The 19390-nt window shown below is 40.4% G+C and overlaps 1 protein-coding gene and 1 long non-coding RNA gene across 3 annotated transcripts in view; one reads left to right on the forward strand and one right to left on the reverse strand.

The window, feature by feature from the left end:
• Positions 1 to 6447: 6447 nt before the first annotated feature.
• On the forward strand, positions 6448 to 8147 carry LOC108165890 (uncharacterized). Its single transcript, XR_001776229.1, has 2 exons — positions 6448 to 7240; positions 7277 to 8147. It is a non-coding gene; the product is annotated as an uncharacterized LOC108165890 (long non-coding RNA).
• Positions 8148 to 9619: 1472 nt separating this feature from the next.
• Positions 9620 to 19390, reverse strand: part of syn3 (synapsin III) — a 110521-nt gene continuing 100750 nt past the window's right edge. For both annotated transcript variants that reach the window (XM_008401472.1, XM_008401473.2), the window contains exons 11-14: positions 14795 to 14926; positions 13704 to 13722; positions 13474 to 13630; positions 9620 to 13239 (exon numbers count right to left, since the gene is read on the reverse strand). In XM_008401472.1, the coding sequence (XP_008399694.1) occupies positions 13116 to 13239; positions 13474 to 13630; positions 13704 to 13722; positions 14795 to 14926 (432 nt within the window). In that variant the 3' untranslated portion in view covers positions 9620 to 13115. The remainder of the gene's footprint in view (positions 13240 to 13473; positions 13631 to 13703; positions 13723 to 14794; positions 14927 to 19390) is intronic.

The raw sequence follows: 19390 nt of genomic DNA on the forward strand, positions 1-19390 counted from the left end.
CAATCAGGGAAGGATGAGAGCTTCATAGCAGAGGAAAAGTGTGTAGAGGGATAACATTCCCTGTGTAAACAGGCCGGCTCTCCAGAGCTCTACTCTCCCTCAGTCCAGTCTCTTACCAATAACACACAGTTCTACTGGAAGTGGATCGGTTACACTCTAAGGCCGAGGAATCCCAGCATCTCTGATTTGGCTGAGAAATTCCTCCTCAGCTCGTATCAATCCGGATCCTTCAAATATTTTAGGATATAGGAGATTTTATTACCATGTGTACCACACCCTACATAATCCTCATCTGTCTGACAAAAAGAAGCAGACGACGTAATTCACATCTTCCAGTCTGGAAATGCTTTTAAAGTAGTCCACTGTTAGCCAGGGCGACACGGGTGGGTCCACTGAGCTGGACATGGAAACTGACCTGAGCCAGTGCAGGACTGGGAACCAAACGGATAAACAGGCCTGGCAGGAATCTAAGAAGTACAACAGTGAGAAACTAAAGTTAGCAACAGTTCAAACCTGATTTATGAGTGGATTTTTGATGCTTTGTCTCCTTCAGCAACAGTTAAAGATATGAAATGAAATGGCTGAATTAAGAATATTGGAGGCCTTGGGGAAGATCCAGGACACGCTGGAGGGACTATGTCTCTCGGCTGGCCTGGGAACGCCTTAGGATTCCCCCGGAGGAGCTGGAAGTCTGGGCCTCCCTTCTGAAGCTGCTGCCCCCGCGACCCGACCCCGGATAAGCTGCAGAAAATGGATGGATGGACTTTTAAGTTGAACTAAAACATTGCTACTGCCATTAAAAGTTTAGCAGCTTTGCTCTGAACTTTTTGTTGTTTAATCCTTTATTTGTAATACTTGGATAATGAAGTTGCTATATCTCTGCTGTCGCATCCAGATCCAGGTTATGTAGATGAACATTGAATGCTGAATGTTCCTCAGTGCTTCTGTTTGCGTAGAGCAAAAAAATGGAACCTGAACTTCTTTGACACAAATAGTTGGGGAGTTTTATCTCTCTCTGCCCATCGGTGTTATACAGGGCATTACTGTCCCCATGACAACCAAGGTCTTCTCTGCTATTAAAGAAACTCTCTCTTTGATGGCCGAGGTTTTCCTCTGCACACACACAGGATTCTTCCAGGTAAACATACAAAGATCTACCCACACAAACAGACATTGCATTAAGGGCCACAATGAAGCCATATTTTTTATTCTGAGACTTTTATATAAATTAATTGAACATAACACCGTCAAGGTTAAATATAAAATCCTCACAGCAGGTGTTTGGTTAGATTAATGGCCGTTTATTCGGTTTCCTGATACAATGTTTTTACTTCCGATGTGATACAGATATTGCAGCTTTGATTATAAACCAACACTGACCCGATGTGATATCAGCAGCACTTTTATTACTCTTTTTATAGTGAGGAATGTTAGAAAAAGCTTGATCAAGTCATATTACTCAGAGAACAATAGTCAACAACAATAGGTAAGAAAACAACTGATCCATTTATTATGGGATACAAGCACTGCTGGATAGAAATTCTTTAGCAGAATGCTTCTAATGGAGTGCTTATGTTGGAGATTTCAGATGCAGGCCAATATAATCTGATACACATTTTTTGGATAATTTCAGACAGATTTCTCATATTGGATTGGGACAAACCAAATTTTCACCCCCAAAATGTGAAAGAAAATGGTGCGGCATCATGTTCTCAAACCTGTGAATAATGGAGTGATTTTAGACAATGAAACTCTCCATTCATCCATTGCAGTTATAATTTTGGGGCAGTGTTTAATTGGTTGCAGTTTGCAGGTTTAGACACTAGGTGCCACTATCTTACACAGTGGAGTGATGATCTGGTCAGTAATGTATCACTGCTGCACAGATGCTGCCAGCTAATTGACACAGTGAAGACGTGTTAAAAGCTTAATAATAAATGAATCTTTGGTTGCAGTAGCAAAATTTCAGATTGAAATTTTGATAATATTCCAAAAATACATTTATTTAGTGGAAGAAATTATTTTTTTTGTCAATATAACAATGACAAATTTCGGCATCTTTGGCTTACCATACAACATGCCTGTATCTCTGGCAGAAATTACACCGCAATCCCAGAGTTTGTAATTAAATAGAAAAGCTACATGTTGCATGAGACAGCATTAAAATCCAATATCATCCATCCACCAAACTTTACACTTCAAAAAAATCCATACAGAGAGGCTGTTCGTCTCATCAGGGGACATGTCTCCACTGCAATGGTGACATATTTCATTACTTCACCTTGTTGTTGAAGTCAAGGTTTGTATTCAGGCCATTCTCTGTTCTGTAGCTAATCTGAAGGTCACATGAAGTTTGGAGAGCTGTTGCTATGACTGCAGGAAGCCGGGAACCTCTGCTCTGTTGATGCTGCTCTGTGATGTTTCTGCAGATAAATGACTGTTGCTCCTGTTTTCCACTCACTGGGGAATATTTTGCAGTAATGGTGGGCAGATTGATCCAAATATCGAATCCCTAAATACCTAGTCAGTATCGGTATCGGTTAATGCTTTAGTTTCAGACTCCCTCTTGAAATTTCCACTTATGTTTGTGTTGCAGTTTCTCAACTCTACCTTAAAAAAAGATTTTCGATTTTTTTCCCTCAAATGACAATTTTTTGCACTTTAAGGAGAAATGCACACAAATGAGTTGTGTTGTATTATTTCTACTTTCCTTGTAAATATGTTGTGAAAGTATTTTGTAGACACCTCTAGACTTTGATATATGAAACTCAAATAACAAAAATTATTTATATCTGTGTCTGTATATACACTGCTCAAAAAAATAAAGGGAACACTTAAACAACACAATATAACTCCAAGTAAATCAAACTTCTGTGAAATCAAACTGTCCACTTAGGAAGAAACACTGATTGACAACAGGGACCCTCGTCGGGTCAATYAGTGTTGCTTCCTAAGTGGACAGTTTGATTTCACAGAAGTTTGATTTACTTGGAGTTATATTGTGTTGTTTAAGTGTTCCCTTTATTTATTTTGAGCAGTGTATTTATTTGGCATCAGATCAATGAGAAAATTCACAGTATTGCACACCTCTCTCTATTCGGTAGCGTAAAAATTATGAAATGACTTATTTTCACAGGTGATTTCTGTTCTTGGTAACATTCTGGAATTCACTGAGCTACTATAGCAAAAAAAAAATAAAAAAAATAAAAAATTAAAAAATCTCATTGTGTTGATTCCTTTCCAGCTATACGATATGAAGCTTTCACACATTTTTAGCATGAGCAGTAATTAATGCGACCTGTATGGTTCCTTCTAGTGAAATTTTGTACTCTGTTGTTCCAGCTGTTGCTAAGCACCGTCTCTTTGTGTCCTTCCCTTTTAGACGTACCCGACAAACACTTTTGTGTTCAGCCGATATGGCTGTAGCTGAACCTCAGAGCGGAGCGCACATCATCACATCGGTATGAGACGAGACAGGAGAAAACATTTTCATTGAAGAGCAGAGAAAAGGACGAACAGCTGCGCATAATGTAACGAGAGATAGAGATCATAAAGGGTTGAGCGTGGAAGGAGAACGCCCCCTGTTGGTGAAAATAGAGCACTATTTGAAAGCAAATCAGCCCACAGCATATTAGGGAAATTGTAGACAGAAATTAAACAAAAGAGTTAATTTCCACCAGAAAAAACAGCAACTCAGAAATTTTGAGATTAATCTCAGAAATGTTCTAGAAAAAAAAAAAAAAACAAGGAAATTTGTGGGTTCCACACGTTGAACATTTGCGAGAAAAAGAACTTTTGAGATTAATCTCGGAAAATTTGTTGACAAAAACCAAACAAGAACATTTCTGATTTTCAAAAGCTGAACATTTTTGACTTCTTAAACACAGAACTTTTTAGAGACTGATCTCAAATCGTTTTTCTAGGGAATTTTCGACAAGCACACTTTTTTCTGGTGGAAATGTACTTCTTTTTTTCTGTGTACAACTGTTTACAATGGCCCTACTAGGCCGTCAAAGATTTTTTGGAAAAAATTTTAAGGTTTTTTTTTTTTTTTGGCTCTACTGGCCTTTATTTGAAAGTGCTAAGACAGGAAAGTAGGTAGGTAGAGAGAGAGAGGAAGACATGCAGCAAAGGTCACCAGCCCAGGAATCAAATCTGCGACGGCTGAATCAAGGACTATATGCATTGCGCTTATCCCCTGCACCACCGCATCACCCCAGCCATCATAGATTCTTCTCTCTGAGTTGGTCTGATTCCCGTCAGGTCCCATTCGCTGTCGTGTCGATGGATGATCCCACAGGCAGGCAGGGACCTGCGGCACATCACAGGTTCCCACATTCCCCCTTAAAGACCACAAAAGAATTCACACTGGCAGCAGATTACCATCAGGCTGCCAGGGGCCTGGTATGCAACACGTGTTCTGGACTGGGTGGGGGGGAGGGGGGAGGTAAATGTGAGCGGCAGGACGTTTCAGGACGCAGAGAGCTGTGAGGGGCCTCAGAGGCTGACTGACACACGGAGGAGGGAAGAGTTCAACGGCTCTTTAAGGAGAAAATAAATCTGTTCTTATGAGGTGAAAGCTTGCTGAACATGGCAGCGAACTGGATCAGAGTGACAGGCGTTAGAGATAAAAGCAGCAGTAAGAGGAATGAAATGTTGGACATGTTACGTAATGCTGGATCTTATCTGAATCAGCGGCCGCAGACTGGATGGTAAAGTTTTCAGTGAAAACAGCGCAGCGTTTCATCTTCAACCTCTCATCCACATGGGTTTTTTTATTAAGATTTGTTAGAGATTAACAAGTCATGTTAGAAGAGAGACAATCGTGAAGACGCATTCATTGACTTGTTAACCTAATATTAGCTAAAATAGATTATCATACCGGGTGTGTGCTGCAGGAAAGGAAACTTCAAAAATCTAAATTTTTTTATTGAGCTCTTGGAACTTTAATTAGCTTCTTAAAATGCTTCCACATGCCTGGAGTCCATCTGTGCATAAACGTGTCATCCATACTGCCGTTAGACATCATTGGAGCGTCGACCACAGCCCTTGAGCGCTTATGCTCTGCCCAGATTCACACACACATAGTGAGGAACACACCACCAATGGAGACACACCCAACATGGTCACAACCAAAACAGACAACCACCTGCTAAAGTGAGACCTGACAATGGTGAAAGGCTTAAATGAATCATTGTGGGAACCATTCACAAATGAAAGAATCGTGTTACTGAGGTGAACATTTCCAGGGTCGAAGTTACTCCAAATAAAGCATCAACATGTCGTCCAGGAAGTCTCAAAGGAACCTGGAATCACATCCAAAGGACTTCAGGTCTCTCTTACCTCAGTTAGAGTCAGTTTGTTATTTAACAACAGGAAAGAAAGATTGGGCAAAACTGTCCTGTACGGGAAAGCCAAAGGCCAAAACCACTGCTGAACAAAAAGACCAAAAAAACATCTTGATGATCCCACAGACTTCAATCTGTGGAGTGATGGGTCAAAACTGGAACCTTTTGGAAGGTGTGCTATTACATAGAGTGTAACACTAACCGCACCAAGCTTAGACAAAATATATCATACTAGAAGTCAGACATCGTGGCAGCACTGTGATGGTCTGGGGTTGATTTGACTCGGTGTAATTTAGTGAACTATTCGTTCTGTTCTCTAGTAAAATATCCTGAATGTCTGGCCATAAACTCATGACCTCAACCTCAAGAGCACAAAAAAAAAAGAAGCAGAATGAAGGTTTTGAAGTGGCCTACTCAAAGATATTGTGGCGTTGCATCAAAAATGCTGATTAAAACCTACCAGTGTGACTAATTAAAGCTATTTTGCAAAGGAAGACAATGTAGTTATTTAATTTGGGGAGCAATTACATTTCTTTTCTTTTTTTCTTTTTCCCGCATACATTGAGGATGTCTTGATTGGTTTATATTTCTTTTAATTACATAAATCATTATTTGAAAACAGTTTTTGTATTTGTTCAGGTGTTTGTCTTGGCGGGGGGGTGGGGGGGAGAGCAACAATAGAAGAAATTTGTCAAGGGAGCGCATACATTTTCTGATCAAAGCATAGCTGCCTATAGTTTTCTACTCAGATGTGCAATTTTCTCAGAAATAAAGGACATCTGGTGTTGTTTGAAAAATAAAGTGAGCGAGTGTGTTTTATGCATCCACAGCCTAATGTGGTTCATTTCAGAGCGTGATTTAAAATAGGCAGCAGATGAAAGGAAGCGCTGCAGTCCAGCAGGTTCCTCTTTGAGGCAGCTTGTAATGCGCCGAGCTTTATGCCAAAAGGAATAAAACATAGAACTGATCTAAGATGAAGGGATATTTAGGATTATCACTGCATTTTCTGATTGTTGCGGGTTTTCTCTAGAGACTCAACATTTTTCCCGCAGTGACCATAAATGGAGAAAAATTGCCTCATGTTGAAAAACAGAGAAGAGAGGACAAGCACAGGTATATTAAAAGTTGTTACGCTTTATTAACAGAAATCCTGTTTTTCAGACAAAAAAAAAAATTAATAAAAGTATAGAGATCATGTGAATAATAACAATATTAATAATAAATTACGGAAACACAAGAGATGCATCGCACGTCTCACAAACAAGCAGCCAGACATTAAGGTCACATGATCACTAAATTTACACACCTGAGGCACACAATAAAAGTTGGTTTCCATGCCAATGTTTACAGCGATATACAGAACATTAATACACTGAAAAACCTCACGACACCAGCCGTCATTCAGCGGGGAGGAAGGAACATGGTGGACCGGATGACTGCTAAAGGAAATCCATGCTGTACACACACATCACATTAAGAGTTAGCTTGCAGTACATGGCAAGGCTCTTTGAATGCATATTAGTTCAGTTAGTTTTAAACATTATGATTGATAAAACGTGGCTGTATTGCGTTTTTTTTTTCTCCAAAGAAGCGAATGAGGACGTGATATAAAACAGGTGCACAAATACTTGAAGTTGAAAGTAAAAAAAATAAAGACAAAACAGGCCAGCACCAGGGCCGTAGCAACCTGCCAGGCTGTCCTGGGCTGAAAGACAAAGTCTGGACCCCTCAGGACACCTCAAGATATTACTGACGTTTTTAAACACCATTTTTTTTTTAAATTCATCAGCAAGTGGCAAAATATTCATGTTATAGGAAGCTCACTCTTAACTTAAACTGTAAAGATAAAGAACTGACACAATTTGTTGATAGTGGACTAGATGGAACCAGAGGTTCCAGATGGACCAGAGGTTCCAGATGGACCAGAGGTTCCATCTGGGTTTTTTCATAATAAAATTCAAAAAGGAGGAAAAAATGCTTACCGCACAAAGCATTTAATTTATTGTTTGGACAAATATTTAAAGATAATTAAAATACCAAAGTTAATTTGGATTTAGACTATATAAGACCGGTAAAAAAACACAAAACAAACAAAAAAAAACAGGACGCTTATCAAATAAATGTTGCTTTTAAAGACTTTCTGGTCTTCTGTTACACCTTGTCCATGTTAAATCATGAAAAGGTTTCTTTTTATTTTATTCAAGGAGAACCTGAGTAAAAACAAAAAGTTATGTTTGAATTTTGTGAAAAAGTAAATGCTCCCTAAACCTAAATCCTGCTTTGTGATTACTTGCATTCAGTCTTTTACAAAATTGTTTTACTTCAACCACAATAAATGGTTTTCAAGCAAGAACGGCTTGTTAACGGTCATGCCCTTAAATGAACTGAGGTTTGGACATTGACTAGGCCATTGCACAAACTGTATTTTGCTCATTTTTGAGCCACTCACTGAACTTCCAAAGTCTTAGTAATGACTTTGTTACAGATTGCAAAAACTTTATTTCTGATCCAAATCTCAATTTCTCCAGATTGAGGCATAACTGCCTTGCTTTTGCTGTCTTTTAACCTGCTTCGTGCTGTCAGACAGGTACGATTTAACATGTTTTATTATTCTACAGGCCTGGCAGGAAGCCGGCATGCGTGCTGCTAGTGGAACCAAACCAGTTAGTTCAGGATTTGACAAGGGAGGAAATTATATTTTCACATTGGGCCGACTGATTTGGAAGTTTTTGAATAAATATAACTCTTTACTCACGTTAACTCACATAACAGTTGCAATATAATCGTCTGCATGAGAAATATACAAGCCTTAATTTATTTATCTTTATTAAGTCTAATTTTTCAATTATTTTCAAATTTATCAGTAAACTTCCACTAGAGGAGACTGAGGCTCCCAGAAGAGTGTTTTGGGAGTGCCTGGTCATTTGGTATATCACACTCCACTAATTGTTGCATGCAAGGCACACCGGCTCCATCCTGTTTCATTTTAAATCATACAGGATATGATGTTAAGATGGTGCTCATCCTTAGGTTAATATCGCACACACTAAAACGTTTTTCTAAAGCTTGCATGTCAAACTGGTGAAGGGAGTTTGAATGTCTTTGCACAGATCATGAGGCTCCTTGTATAAAACACTCCTCGCTTCACAAAAACTCCACAAGTACAGTCAGTTTATGAAAGCACTGCTAAGCCTGAGGTAGGTACAACATTTTCAAGCTTGGTTCCAAACAACTCAAACATCGAGTGTGTCAAACTAATGAGATTATGTTCCTCAGCTCGAAAATAGAGACCACTGAAACTACATGACGCCAAGTCGTCGTCAAGTTTCTGCTCAACTTCCAGTTTGAAGCGAAAAGAAGAGAAGTGACATCCAATGCTTTCCTGACAGAAACACAAATCAAACGGGAAACCTTCAAAAGGAAGAAGCATCATCTGCTGAGTTTCTCTGCAAGGCAGGAGAGGCCACGGACACAGTGATTATAGTAGCTAATGGCTAACGCGCCGCTTTGTAAGTGATGTCACAGCTTTATTGCGTGGCACACAAGGGATAGAAATCCTCATTGCTGGATTATGGCTTTTCATACTGGTGTTACATGCTAAACAGGAGTAATCCCTACAGTAAAGATAATGAGATGTATTTTGGTCCATCTTGACACAGTGAGAACAGATAAGGAGTGACCGCAAAAGAGTAAAATTACAACACGCTGAATTTGCAGAGCAACCCTCTGAGGCAGAGTTACTCGTGGCGGTGGGCCCCATATGGGTTCAGCGCAAGCATGATGGGGACTAAATGGGCCTGGGCTCTGAATGGGCTTCACATATGGGATCCACTTGGTCTGACTAGATACAACTCACATAGGCAGAACCAGCTGAGAGCTATAGCTTTGAGCTGAAATGGATATTAAGAAAATCAATTGCACATCAGGGACCCATATGGATGGCTGCACAGTGGCGCAGTTGGTAGAGCTGTTGCCTTGCAGCAAGAAGGTTCTGGGTTCAATTTCCAGCCCCGGGTCTTTCTGCATGGAGTTTGCATGTTCTCCCTGTGCATGGTGGGTTTTCTCCGGGTACTCCGGTTTCCTCCCACAGTCCAAAAACATGACTGTCAGGTTAATTGGCCTCTCTAAATTGTCCCTAGGTGTGAGTGTGTGTGTGCATGGTTGTTTGTCCTGTGTGACTTTGCGTTGCCCTGCGACAGACTGGCGACCTGTCCAGGGTGACCCCGCCTCTCGCCCGGTACGCTAGCTGGAGATGGGCACCAGCAACCCTCCCGACCCCACTGAGGGACAAGGGTGTAAGAAAATGGATGGATGGATGGACCCATATGGGCCACATTTACAGTTTTACCCATGAAGTCAGCTATCTTGTATCAAGCCTATAAATGATCAATATAGGGCCAAAATGTAACCCCAAAGAAATCCTCTATTGGCCCCTTTTTCTGCCCTTGTTGGCAGCTTGCCACCACAATCTTATACAAATTTATGAAATTGGTGATCATTGTGACTCATAAGGATTCACAAAGTCACGTATTTAGATGGAAAAGTTAAAAACAAATTTCAACCAGTAGAATCCAGTTTGTCCCCTGTTTGACTCAATCACTTCTAAGCTAGCATAAACTTGAAATATTAGCTTCTTTCAGATGCTGTCCGGTTAGCTTTGGAGCTAAAAAGATGGCTAACACAGTAACAGCTATCTCAGCTCAAACTAGGACCGTGTTACACCCACATTTAAAAAATGTTTGTCCTGGCTGGTGGGTATTATAATAAAAAAAATGAATTAGACCATGGGTTTAATGAGTCTTTAGAGTAAAAGCTAACATTAGCATAACCACCAAAATAGCTCCCTACAAAAAACCCAAACTATATTTGGGATAGAAAAGCTTTTTGCGCATTATTATGGGACCTCAAATAAAAAACAAACAAACAAGTGAAGGACTTCATCTGTGAAATAGTTTGAGCTTTTACATGCCAAGTGAAAGAAAGGGCTTAAAACAGACAAACAAAGCTTACATGGGTCTGCACTATTGTGCATTTTTCTACTGTTATTATATGCAGTTGTATAAGTGTTTGTGTGTTTCCTCTGTTTTATTGCTTGCTTTAACTAGGGCTTTTGTAAAGGTCAACTTTATTAAACCCTAAGCAGAGCTTTTTATGTTACTGGTGTGAATAAAAGCTGTTTATATTAATTCAGCATCACTTTATTTCTATTCAGTAGTTAAAAAATAAAAAAAAACATCCCAGACTAAAAAGTGGTATAAAAATGTGTAAAAAAGGTAAATATTGATTAGGTCAAAGCTGGTTCAGGACAGTTAGCACTGTTATCATACTGCTCTTCAGAGGTTTCTCCCTTCAAAAGTAAAACAAAGTGTCTGCAAAGGTAATATGATGCTAATTTATAACTGGCTAACAACAAACTATGCAACTATGATTCACACATTTAACTATTTAAAACCAGAAAAACACTGAAATTAATTGGATTTATCTCAGTTTGATTGACATAAGATCAAACTGAGATTTGATTTTAGATGAATAACTTTTGATTTTAGATGGACAACTAAAATCTCCATGCTTGTAGCTCAAGCAGGGAGAGGACAGCCAGGCCACTGTGGCAACCACAACTATGGTTTGTGAGCATAAAGTTTACCGTGTAGAAAAATATTTACTTTTCAAGCTTTAGGAGTCAGTACAACATGTCTACTGATCTACGCATATCATGTTATGCTAACCATTCTCTCTGAATGATCCTCCTGTGTGTTTATTGTTGCTAACTAGCTTCAGCTGACCGAGTTTGATTGGAAGGTTTGAAGCCATATTTGGTAAAACACCAAGTAGAGAAAAAAAAAGTAAAACTCTCTTCAAATATTTTGGTGACACAGAAATTAGAGTATATATATGAATGCTGCCCGAAATTTAATGTTTTGAATTACAGTTTTTGTCACATGCTATCAATTGAAGGCATACTGGCCTCAACACAGAGCTGCTTAAGCCCTCCACAGGGTGCTGGTTTGATTGGTCTCCATGCTACTGCCGTCTCATAACATTTCTCCTGACTTTCTTCACCATAGATGAATAACAGAAATCTTCAACATATAAACTAAAATGCAAGCTGAGGACTTTGCTATCATTACTATTGTTTTGGATGGAAGCTGTGACTCCTGCGCCCAGTGATCCAGATGTAGAGTCAGGACTCTTCTGCACCTGTCAGCTACTGTATGTTCTCAGCTTTGTTTTCGTTGCTTTCTTTGGCGGAAATTGATAAAATCTCATTCTACATGTCTGAAAACAGTTGGAAAACTGTAATAATTGACCTTTAAAGCAAAGTTGTCATTCAGTCGTGGGTATGAATGCCTTTTTTCCTCGTGTGAATGACATGAATACACAATGGCTGTATATTGTTTGCAAATCTGACCTTTACCAACGTTCATTTCTCGGAAAACCTGCAGCACGCAGTGAGATTTAAGGACTTCTGAAGTCAACTCACTTTCCAGGAAACATTTTAACCTATAAATAAATCACAAATCTTCAGAAGTTACGACGGCCTCAGCTTTTCAGTTCGAGTCCATATACGGCTCTGAATTCCAAAGCAAGACGTACTGCGGAGCACCTGTAAATTCAGCTGACAAGGGCTGCAGAGAACAGAGAGAAAATCTGGAACATTCCAGAATATAAGAGAACCTTTTCTGTCCTGACGGAGCATCGCTGCTCACCGGTACGCAGCAGTGCGACAAATGCTTAAAGGTGAAACTAACCGAGCTTAGAAAGATAAAGAGCAACTGAGCTGGGATGGAAGACGACGGCCATAAGCCAAGTCAGCATTCGCACCGGGTAGAAATGTTTCTACCAGCTGGCTGTTTTCCTGACCCAGTGCAGAGGGGTTTCTTTAAATCTGCCATTTAAAAAGCACTTTGGTAAAGTTAGGCCAGGGGTGGAGGAGTCACTGCGTCACACTCTGGATGTCTGAGAAAGTCTGCGACTGCTGGCTGAGGGGCTTCAGAGCTCGCTGGTGAACTGTGACCGTTTGGTACGTTTACATACACCAAAGTGGAACCGCATCGCCATCTGAAAATAACTCGGAAGCCATGTGTCACTTAAAATGGAAAAAAGATGAAGAGAGACAAACAGGAACATGGTTGTACCAGCTGCACAGGGAGGATGCAGAACAACAGTATACCAAGCAGCACGAGCTACCACATGAGGGTTTTCTGTAGCTACAGCAGTCAGCACCAGAAAGGCCAGACTTCCTCGAGTCATCAAATCTAAGGGTGTAAACGGGTACAGTGACAGTTATGGCAAAATTTATGAAGCTGTGAATAAACAGCATCTTGTAAATGTCTTAATTTTACTTTGTGTCACGTTACATTCATAAACTCTAATGGTTATTACTATTTAAACCTGCTTATTTTTCTTCTGCTTAGAAGCTGTTGTTGATCTGCGGTCAAATCTCAATACAGTGAAGTTTTTGGGTTTTAACGTGACAAAAGTGTGAAGAATACTTTTGAAAGGCACTGTATTACCTTTGAAAGCGGAACTTCCTCCAAGATCCTGAGGATCTCTTGGCCTTTGAAGTGCTAACTTCACTAATATTCTGAGAACAGCAGATGGACAACTGGATTAATGCAAAGAAAAAACACAAAGCCGAAGTTTGGAAGAGAGAGGAGACTCTGTTACAGATGAAGCTGTTTTTTTTTTCTCTTTTTTTCACCCTTTTTAATTTTTTTAGTCTTTGACCTGACATCTAACGTGAAGCTCGAGGGGGGCGGAGCTTCTTCAGTCAGAGAAGAGGCTAGCAAAGGACTGCCGGAGGCTGCGGATGGTCTCAGCCTTGGCCTCGTCGTCGGTCAGGCTTCCCCGTAACGTCTCTGTGAAGGTGTTGGTCAGTGACTGGGATTTGCTGCACAACGGAAAGAACAACAGTCAGAATTGGGCAATGAGGAAAGGGCAATGGAGAAGAGTACAGACAACCCTTCATCTAGTTTGAGAAGAGAATTCTGCAAAGGACAGAGAGGGGAGCTGAGAAGGCAACTGAAGTATCCCCAGTTGGTTTTATCCTTTTTGTACTTTTTACACTATTGATTACAGACATGAAGAGATAACAAAAAGCCAGCACTCTGCAGTTTGGACTTACTTGAGATGAGGGGACTGTTTCTGAGATCCAGGCCCAGAGGAGGCTGGGATGGGGCCGGGCTGGAAGGCCTGGCTGGGAGAGGTGGTGGCGGATCGCGCTCTCTGAGGCGAGCCCTGGGCCGACTGTGACGGAGAGGCCGAAGCAGAGCGGTGTCCGCCTGGAAACACACGTTGTGTTTTACCTCAGTGTGTCGACAACAGGTCAGCCGTTACTCTGAGGATTAAACTCACCTCGCCTGGGCTGAGTGGTCTGAACATGGAGGGACACACAGAGAGAGAAAGGTTACGTTTTTGGAAAAGAAATTTTAAAAAATCCACTGAATCTTCTGGGGATCTGATGCATTGCTATAGCAACAGTAGTTAATTAAAGGTCTAGTGAGTGAGACAGACTGACATCTAGTGTTTTGCATCCTAAACTGCAACAAACTGAGCACCTTTTAATCCAACTGCAAAAAAAATGTACACTCATAAAGAAACGTATTAAATCCCCTAGTATTACAGTACCGTTTATCATACACATTGGGAAAATATTGCTGAACTGTAATTTATTATCTTTGCAAAGTCCAAAAACAGATGGTTGAGATTGTTGCTTTTAATGTTCAAAATGTTTTTTTGTATCATCAATAAATGCTGCACTTGTTGTTCAAAATATGATTGAATACAAACACTGTGAGCTGGTTAGTTGAACTGCTGCACTGTTTAATATTACTAGTTATAAAGTCATATTTAATATTACTTTTTATTTTTTTCGTGCTACTTTTATGTTTGCAATACTGTTTTGTGATTATTTCATAATTTTTATCATCACTTATATAATGATCACAATGAAGAGTTAAAAATATTGGGCTTTTTCACCCAATAATGATAAGAACTCCAGATTGTTTTTACATCAATCTGTCCACTTAAACAGTACATGGGAATTCTTGATTATGTAGAAAATAAGCTCGGAACCATAACACATTAATTTCAATTTATTGATTACTTGGAATTCCTTCAGAGAAACACATATGTATTGCACTAACACCTGAACATGTTAGCAAAGTTCTGTTTTATTCCATTTTGACTTTTTGGCACTAAAACCCATCAGTATTGAAATGAGTTGTAGGATCTGAAACATTTCAGTTTAACACAAAAAAACTATCAATTACAAAAGTCAAATCTATCAGGGTTACTTTTTTTTTTTACAGCACTCTATATGTTCATATAGTGGTGATCACATCTGTTACTGCTTTATTAGTGAGCACTACAACCTTTTATGTCGCATTTAAAACAAAAACAAAAAGTTTTATTAGCATGAGTCGTTCTAACAGCTGCATTTGTACCTTCACAGCAGAAGTCTGAGGTGTAACAACTCCCAGCAGCACCTGCGCCATCTTGTTGATGACCAGCTCTGTAATGAGCTGCTTGTCCTCCTCCACGTGCTCACCAATCAGAGGCATGGAGCTGTCCATCACCTGCAGACAGGAAATGTCAATAAAACAGTATTAACCTGCCACTAGATGGCTCTGTTGTATCACTTTGATAACTCAAGAGTTCAGTGACAGTGAATAAAAGCCAACATAATAAAGATGAGTCCGTTTTTCAGGTCACACGTACGACTGTGCCGTTGAGGTCAGAGGACATGAGCTTTACAACCCTCTGCAGACCTCAAGTCCATTAAAGAGCCAGATGGGATCGACTCCTCTGGATGTTTCCATGCACTGCTCACCAGAAAGGCCCTCAACGTGGATATGTCCCAGTATGTCCTCCGAACTGGGACAACCACTTTGGTTTCCTACAGTAGTTTTTTATTCGGATATAAACTGGGGCTACCTCGCATAATTTCACGTTTTTTTTTTTTTTTTAGCTTTTCATTTTGCTCTAATAATGACTTTCACGGACTGAAGTCCAGATTTATATGCCTCTGTCATTTAGGAAAACTTTAAACTTTAAACAGTTCACAAACCTAAAATAAGTTACTATTACCTTACAGCGTAAACATTCAAGTCAACAAAATTCCGAAGCCCTCAGGTCATAGAGCCGATGTACGGACTGTAGGAGACCTGGAGGCCTGATGACTTCCCCCCTACAAACCAAAGCAAGCACCAGCGGGAAATGGCGACTGCTGGTTCTGCTGGTGCTGCTGGCACCGAGGCTGGCTGCGACGCCAATTCCGGTCGCACCGCGCCCCGGCCGCAGGCTGTAAATACGGGTGCAGGCATGGATGCATGTGCCGGTCCTCTGGCTCACGGTGTTTACCGAGCACAGGCCAGTCATGCGTTACAGCCTCGCTAGGAAACTCCTTGCTGTGGCTTTTATTGGCGCTTTTGGATAAATACTTTCTCAAGAGGGGTCCTGTACTGTTCTAAACATCCACAGCACTGTTGTTTGTTCAAGTGCTACGTGACTTTTACTAGCATAAAAATAGAACTGGAAAAAAGAGGAGGAAAAAAACAGTTAAGTGATGTATAAATTGTTACTGAAGTAGAATGCTGAAGCTATCTGGGCTAAGATTTTTCTTGTGCCTCGGTTCAGACCACAAACATTTATATGGAACCTTTAAAAGTTTAAAGTAGCAACGTTAATTTGAGCTATTATCTGTTAAGACTATAAAGGACGGCATTTAGAAAGCCTGTAGACATATTCAATAAATTTGAAAGTGCTTTCTGATGAGCCTCGTTTATCAGACTGAACGTTCCTTCTAAACCAACAAATGGTAAAGCTGCAATATATAACTTTTATAATTTTTAAACTGTTGTAACAGTATATAAGATAAACATTGTGTGAAAAAACCTGAGCTCCTCTGCCTTCTCCTAGTAAAAAAAAACAATCAGAGCTAAGAGGTCGGTCTTAACCGTCAATCCTCCCCCTTTGCTCTCTGGTACCTTGCAGCTAGCAGAATATGTGAATGCTATCCTAGTTAGCATGGCCACCAATGACAGCGGATAAGCAGTTTTCCCGGAACGGTAAATTGTTTCTCTGCTATTAGCACATTTAGCATAATTGATTGACGGCGCTAAGACCCTCCTCCTGGCTCTGATTGGTTGTTTTTGGTTGAGTGTGGTGCATTTCTTCACATGGTAACTCACGGAGATCAGTGTTTTCACAGATTATCTGTTCCATATTACACTGTCACGCACGACATGGTGGCAGTTTTAACAAATATGCAAAAAACATTCTTAATAAAAGTTACATATTCCACCTTTAAGCAGGTATTAAGCAAACTTAAACTCATATTTCTGTATTGTTTTTCTTCTGTTTGACATGATGTAATCTTAAATCTTTGCTTTTATTAATAATAATACAATTATAATTTTATTAATTAATTTCTATAAGCAGAAAATAGTAATTACAAATGCACCTACATGTAAACTTAGGGTGGATATCAATATCCGATATTGCCAATAATCAATATTTACTGATATATATATATATATATATATATTTCTTCTACGGCTGGGAATTTAATGCATTAATTTTGATTAATTAATTACGTAGATTTTAGTGCATTAAAAATTTTAACACAATAAATCACTTTTTTTTTTCTTTTATAAATAAGGGTTCCAACAGGAACCTTTGTGTTTTCTCTACCAATGAGTGTGACGTACAAGCAGCATCCGTTAACAGCAGTGAAGAAAAGCAAAGCTGCTTATCTTGGTCCACTGGGGTTTTTGTTGCCTTGTTGCCTCAAAACACCATTTGATGGGACACTGAGTTGGCCAAGCTTAAAATACCTCTAAAAAAACGTAACAGTTTTTCTTTTTCATTTCTCAAATAAGGTTAAAATTTTGGAGGACTTCGTCAGGTAGCTGGTGTAGCACGTGGCTAATGATAGATTGGCAGTACGTGGGCTAAGTATGGAAAGATCTGATGGGAAAGTGGTTTTGGAGGGAAGAGACACAACCGAAGACATAAAGAATCATGAATGCAGAAAAACAAAAAACACAATGTGGGAAACTGAAAGCACTGAAGCACAAATTAGAGTAATTCTTTTCCTGTTTGTGTCCATTTTCTTGGCAAACCTCTGGTGGTGAGGAGGGGTGTGGCACTGTGTTTTGGTCAGTTAAGTCATCGCCGCACAGGACCGAGCAGAGGCCTGGCAAACCGTCCCCAGGCTCCACTTCAAACAGTGTGTGGTGGCAACTGGAGCCGGGATCCACCCTGCTGATTTATTAGGATCCAGAGTCATGCAGCAGAAAGCCGGGGCCGCTGCTGGAACACAGAGGTGTTGTTCTAGGCTTTCACAGAGCAGGAGAAGTCCGTCTGTCTGGACAATGCATCCTGTTCCATGGGAAAGTTACTGGACACTTTTATTTTGGAACTTCATCAACCGCAATTGATGAGAATTCTTTTGGCATTATAGTGAAATCCTCTTTTGACACTTTAATCCTCAAAGCGTTTTTACACCCCTTTTGAAATGAAAGTTTGTTTTTTACTTAAGAGTCAGACATAAACAGGAAAAAAAAATCTGTAAAAAAACAGGAAAATGTACTGGTAATTTTCTGCCAGTACATTTTCTGTTTTTTACGGAATTTCCAGCAGAATTTTTTCTGGAATTTAACAGATTTTTTCCCGTAATTTAACAGGTTTTATATGTTAAATTTTTAACATAGAAAACAACCAGGTCATGTAGCGGTTCCATTGACACTTTGCCCTACGCCTGTTAGGAGATGGAACCCAAATAACAAATAAAAATGGGTAGGGCAGTAAAATGGAGGGGCCAATGATTCCCTGGTCGTCCTGTTACGCTGCGCAAATCACTGCCAGTTCAGACTTGAGAGAATAATTCTGCAGATTATTCTACAGATTCAATTTTTTTTCATAGTGCATGCTCACTGCGTGCTATTATTATTAGCCCTAGCAACAGTTGCCATGATGCTGACAATGATGTCATCAGTATGACTTCAAATGATGTCTGTGTCATGAGGCCCTTCTAAAGTTGACTTTGTGATGTCATAGAGGCCATGACATCACCAACTGATCAGTTAATTCTCTGATCAGGACAACATCCACAGGACTGTTTGTTCAAGTGGGTTTCAGACGAGGAACCAAAGAAGAAAGGAGAGTTATGGTGGAAAATATTCTTTGGAGAATGATTTATAAGTCTAGTAACCGATCTGGCTATGGGCATTACAAAATGAAGCACACCGAACCAGTCCAGAGAAAGCTTGCTCCAAAAATCTGGAAAGAAGTAAAGGACATAGATTTTGTCTTTTTTGAGAAAATGGAAAAAAAAATCTGCAAAGACATCTTGCAACGTCTCTGGGGCAATGAAGATGCAGTTGGAGAACTGCTCTTCAAGTTGATCAAAAGCGACAACCCAATCGTCATTTACAAGGTTGTCCAATGCTTCAGAAGAACCCTGGCACGACCGCGGAAAATCATTCTCCGAGACACCGTTCTTCAAAAGGCATGGGGGCTTCAGAGGAAGAAGAGAGGCAAGAACCCACCAAGAGTCGACCGAACGCTGTGTTTAGTCCACGCTTAGTTGGGACTCAAAGTTTGGTCTGCTCCGAGATCGGTACTGACTCGAAGAAGACAGGGCTGGTCTCCGGGTCAGGACCCGCATCCGAGACAGGACCCGTCTCCGAGACTGGACCCGCCTCCGAGTGCGGACCCGCCTCCGAGTCAGGACCCGCCTCCATGACAGGACCCGCCTCCGAGACAGGACCCGCCTCCGAGACGGGACCCGCCTCCGAGTGAGGACCCGCCTCCGAGACAGGACCTGCCTCTGAGTCTTGACCTGCCTCCGAGTCTGGACAGACCTCTGAGACAGGACTTGCCTCTGAGTCCTCATGCCTAACGGTGTTTTGAGGATTTTTTCTCATCAACGGAGTGACACATTGTCAGAAGTGTCAAAACTGGATACGTTTCTTCAGCAGAACTTCACAACTTGCGGGTGTGGATGATTATGGCCTTAAGAGTGCTTACAAGTTTTC

This window comes from Poecilia reticulata, linkage group LG23 (genome assembly GCF_000633615.1).
Source record: "Poecilia reticulata strain Guanapo linkage group LG23, Guppy_female_1.0+MT, whole genome shotgun sequence".
Classification (NCBI taxonomy): Eukaryota; Metazoa; Chordata; class Actinopteri; order Cyprinodontiformes; family Poeciliidae; genus Poecilia; species Poecilia reticulata.